Source organism: Brachypodium distachyon, chromosome 2 (genome assembly GCF_000005505.3).
Source record: "Brachypodium distachyon strain Bd21 chromosome 2, Brachypodium_distachyon_v3.0, whole genome shotgun sequence".
Taxonomy (NCBI): Eukaryota; Viridiplantae; Streptophyta; class Magnoliopsida; order Poales; family Poaceae; genus Brachypodium; species Brachypodium distachyon.
The window spans coordinates 35218738-35222425 of NC_016132.3; the positions used below are offsets into that span (position 1 = coordinate 35218738).

At 53.8% G+C, this 3688-nt stretch overlaps 1 protein-coding gene and 1 long non-coding RNA gene across 2 annotated transcripts; one reads left to right on the top strand and one right to left on the bottom strand.

Annotated features, from left to right (window-relative positions):
- Nucleotides 1-300: 300 nt before the first annotated feature.
- On the bottom strand, nucleotides 301-1743 carry LOC112270596. The gene is made up of 2 exons (XR_002962873.1): nucleotides 773-1743; nucleotides 301-680 (listed from the first exon to the last, which is right to left on the bottom strand). It is a non-coding gene; the product is annotated as an uncharacterized LOC112270596 (long non-coding RNA).
- A 66-nt stretch (nucleotides 1744-1809) lies between these two features.
- Nucleotides 1810-3395, top strand: LOC104583223. Its single transcript, XM_010235025.1, has 2 exons — nucleotides 1810-3124; nucleotides 3361-3395. Exons 1-2 carry the CDS (start codon nucleotides 1810-1812, stop codon nucleotides 3393-3395), a joined length of 1350 nt encoding a protein of 449 aa, XP_010233327.1.
- The last annotated feature ends 293 nt before the right edge of the window (nucleotides 3396-3688 follow it).

The following is a 3688-nucleotide window of genomic DNA, read 5'->3' on the forward strand; positions in this document are numbered from 1 at the left end:
GGCTAGGAGGAGCGTGATTTTTCCTAACTTGTTATCATTTTGAGTTATAATCTCTGAAATCTGCATGATGTTTGAGACTTAATAATATAAAGGATGTGGAGACCAGAAGGACTCACTCTTAAAAAAAACTATTTATTGTTAGATGCTACTCTTGAGATCTCAATAAAGAGATAAATCAGTTCCATTGTGAGTTTGTGACCAGGTAGGCATAAACTAACCAATTAAGATGTGGTCGGATGGGTAACACCTGGTAAGAACAACGTGCAGTATGTCAAATTCATGTTGATTTAACAACTGAAATAAAAAACAGATAGTCAGAGAATAAAGCATGTGATCGTGGACAATTAGAAAGGGATCTAGAATTGAAAACCTATACAATAAAGTTCTGCCGCTCATTATAAACTGCCACTGCAAACAAATCACCCGCAAGGTGTAAAATGGCCACATAAGCATGGTACAAAGAGAAGTCCAATTAATGAAAGAAATCCTTGGAGAAATAGTAGAAGACTGGAAAGATGTTGAGAGAGAGAAAAACAAAGTCACAAATCTTGCGACAGAATCACCTGCATACATATATAGAGAAGATAATAGTCTCCAAGTCCTTTATTTGCACCTGAACAGTATCAATCATCCTCATTCTTCTGCAAAATCTGGTGATCAAGACTTCATGTGGACATAATCTGGCAAACGAACAGTTTGCACGCTAAAAAGAACCATTGGAATCTTGCAAAAAAGAAAGGGGGAAACTTTTCTCTATTCTTTTTTGCCGTACCTGAAGTACCTGTCAGGCGAGAAGGCTCTTGTCGTTGGCCAAGCGGCTCAAGGCCAGAATCGCCGCCTCCGTGGTGCCATACTCCTGCACGATGCCAGCCACAAAGCTCCCGGCCGGCACGACGTAGGCGTAATGCACTACGGGCATGCCGTCGACAGGGTCGCAGCTGCAGGCCAAGGGGATCCAGAGCTCCTGCCCAACGGCGACCTAGTTGGGGTCGGAGATGTTTTTGGCGGCGGCGGTATCCCGGTATGTGATGAGCCCCACGAAGACGGAGCGGGCCACGGCGTCCAGCGTGTCCCAGGTGCGGACGCGATAGGCGGGCCGCTGGAAGGTGACCCGGGCGCCGCCGGAGAAGAGGCAGGAGAGATCCTCTCGATCTCTATCAGCGTGACTTCGGAAGCGGACTGTCCACTTCCTTCCAGCTGAAGATTAAAGGCAGCGAGTGAAGAGGAGGAAAGTGGGGAGATTAGTAAACCACCGGGAAGAGGGGCGGTCCTTAATTAATTCATGGAAGCTTCGGTTACAGAATTAATGGAAGATGAATGGGGAGAGGAAAAACTGAAGAAGTAACGCACTGTCGGACGGGGGAGGACCGGCAGGGAAGGCGAAGTAGCGCAGGCCCCAGGAACAGGGAAGGCAAGTGGACGGGCAGGCGAAACAGGGGCGAAACAACGCAGGCAGCAGGAATCGGGATCGAAGCAATCTTTTTTTCTGGGCTGCGAACTTGGCCCACGGGTGCTGACTGTTAGTAACGTGACTTGTCTTGCACGTTTGTACAAGCCGTTAGTATTGGTTAGCTGATCTAGTTTATCCCAACGTCTCTAACTTATCTTAGTAGTTCGTTGGCAGCTTATTCAGTAGTTTGTTGGCTAGATTGTAGGAGTTAGCTGCTCTGCTGAAGGCATCTGTACATGTATTTATATCCTTTGTGTTCATCAATACAATCAAAGTGTTGAGCCACTCCATCTCTCTCGTGTCTTACATGGTATCAGACGCTCGACGTCTCTGAGACCGCACTCGCTTCCGCTGCCCTCATGGCAAACCCTGACACCAGCCTCCCTCTGACCTCCACGGCGACCGGCGCACTCACAGCTTCAACTGCCGCTCTTGTGTCGCCTACTATCCTCCCTCCTGGCTCCACTCCACAGCCTGTAGGCATCGCCGCTGCCCTCGGCGCCGGCACAGGCCCAGGCGTCTCCCTGAGCTCGCCCATGGCACCTCTCCCCACTGCCCGTGCTCTCTTTGATGATGATGTGGCCGCCACATCCGTCGTCCGCGATGCGGGCGCCATCCCGGTGACGGCTGCCTCTCTGCAGCATATCCGCATCAAGGAGCACGTTCTCACCGCCCTCGACCTCAAGCGAAACAACTATGGCCGGTGGAGCACCCTCTTCATGAAGGTCATCGGCCGGAACGGCCTCGAGGACCACCTCGTTGCCGGCGCCGACCACAAGCTTGAGGACGCCGAATGGATGAAGGTCGACCTCACCATTGTGTCCTGGCTCTACACCACCATCAGCGAGGAGATCCTTGACATCATCCTCGCGCCGCACGATCCGGCTTTCGTGGTATGGACAAAACTCTCAAGTCTTTTTCTGGACAACATGATGACTCAGGCCGTCTACATGGAGGAGGAGTTCCGCAGTCTGCAGCAGGGCCACCTCTCCGTCACGGACTACTGCTCGCGCCTCAAGGTCCTCGCCGACGGCCTGCGTGACGTCGGCATTCAGGTCTCCGACCAGTCCATGCTCTTCAACATGCTCCGTGGTCTCAACCCTTCTCTCGGCCACGCCATCTCGGTGCTCACCATGCAGCAGCCACTGCCATCCTTCATGCGCGCCCATTCGTATTTGCTGCTCGAGGAGCATCGCCAGGAGCAAGCCGTGCGTCGTCAAGCTGCTGCCGCCTTCTTCGTCGACCGCTTCGGCGCACCGGCACCTGCGTCCCCGCAGGGCTCTCCTTCCAGCAGCAACAAGAAGAACAAGAAGCGCGAGACTGCGTCGACCTCTCCGGCCGCCGGCGGCTCGCGCTTCCCCAACTCGCCTGCCGCACCATCCTGGCCACACGGCGTCAACCCATGGTCTGGCACCTTTCAGGCCTGGCAACAGACACCGCGTGCACCCGGCGCTGGCGTCCTCGGTCCCCGGCCACCCATGGCGCCCACTGCTCGGGAAGCCTACAACGCCAACACCTCCATGATGGCGCCATCCTTCAGCTCGGCGACGCCCGTGGCTCCTGCTCTGGATCCCAACTTCATGGTGGCCATGCAACAAATGTCGCTCCAGAACAACGGCGGCGGCGACTGGTTCCTTGACACGGGCGCCTCGTCGCACATGACGTCCAGCACAGGTAACCTCGCCTCCTTCTCCCCTTACTCTACCTCGTCTCAAATTACAGTAGGTAATGGTGCTCATCTTCCTATTACTGCAATTGGCACTGCCTCTATTTCTACTTCTGCTCGTCCTCTTTATCTTCGTAATGTACTTGTCTCTCCTAACCTCGTTAAGAACTTACTTTATGTACGAACTCTCTCACGAGATAACAACGTTTCTATTGAGTTTGACCTGGCTGGTTTCTCTGTAAAGGATCTGCATTCCAGGGCGGCGATTCTGCGAAGTAACAGCCCCGGCGATCTGTACCCGGTTCGGTCATCCCCTGGAGCTCGTCCTTGTCATGCCGCCTTCACTGCCACCTCTGTCAGCTGGTGATTTGTCGGGCGGCGTATTGGCTCCGTACTTGGTCCCCGCTGCTTCCGACGGGGGCCAAGGATTTTATGGATTTTGGGTGCAGCCTTATGGCACTGCTCGAGAAAAGATTAGCAGCGGCGGTCCGAATTACACACCGGTGAAGGTAACGCGGACCGCCACTAAGCCTGCGCCATTGGTGCTAAAGAGCATCGGTGGCGGTGATGAT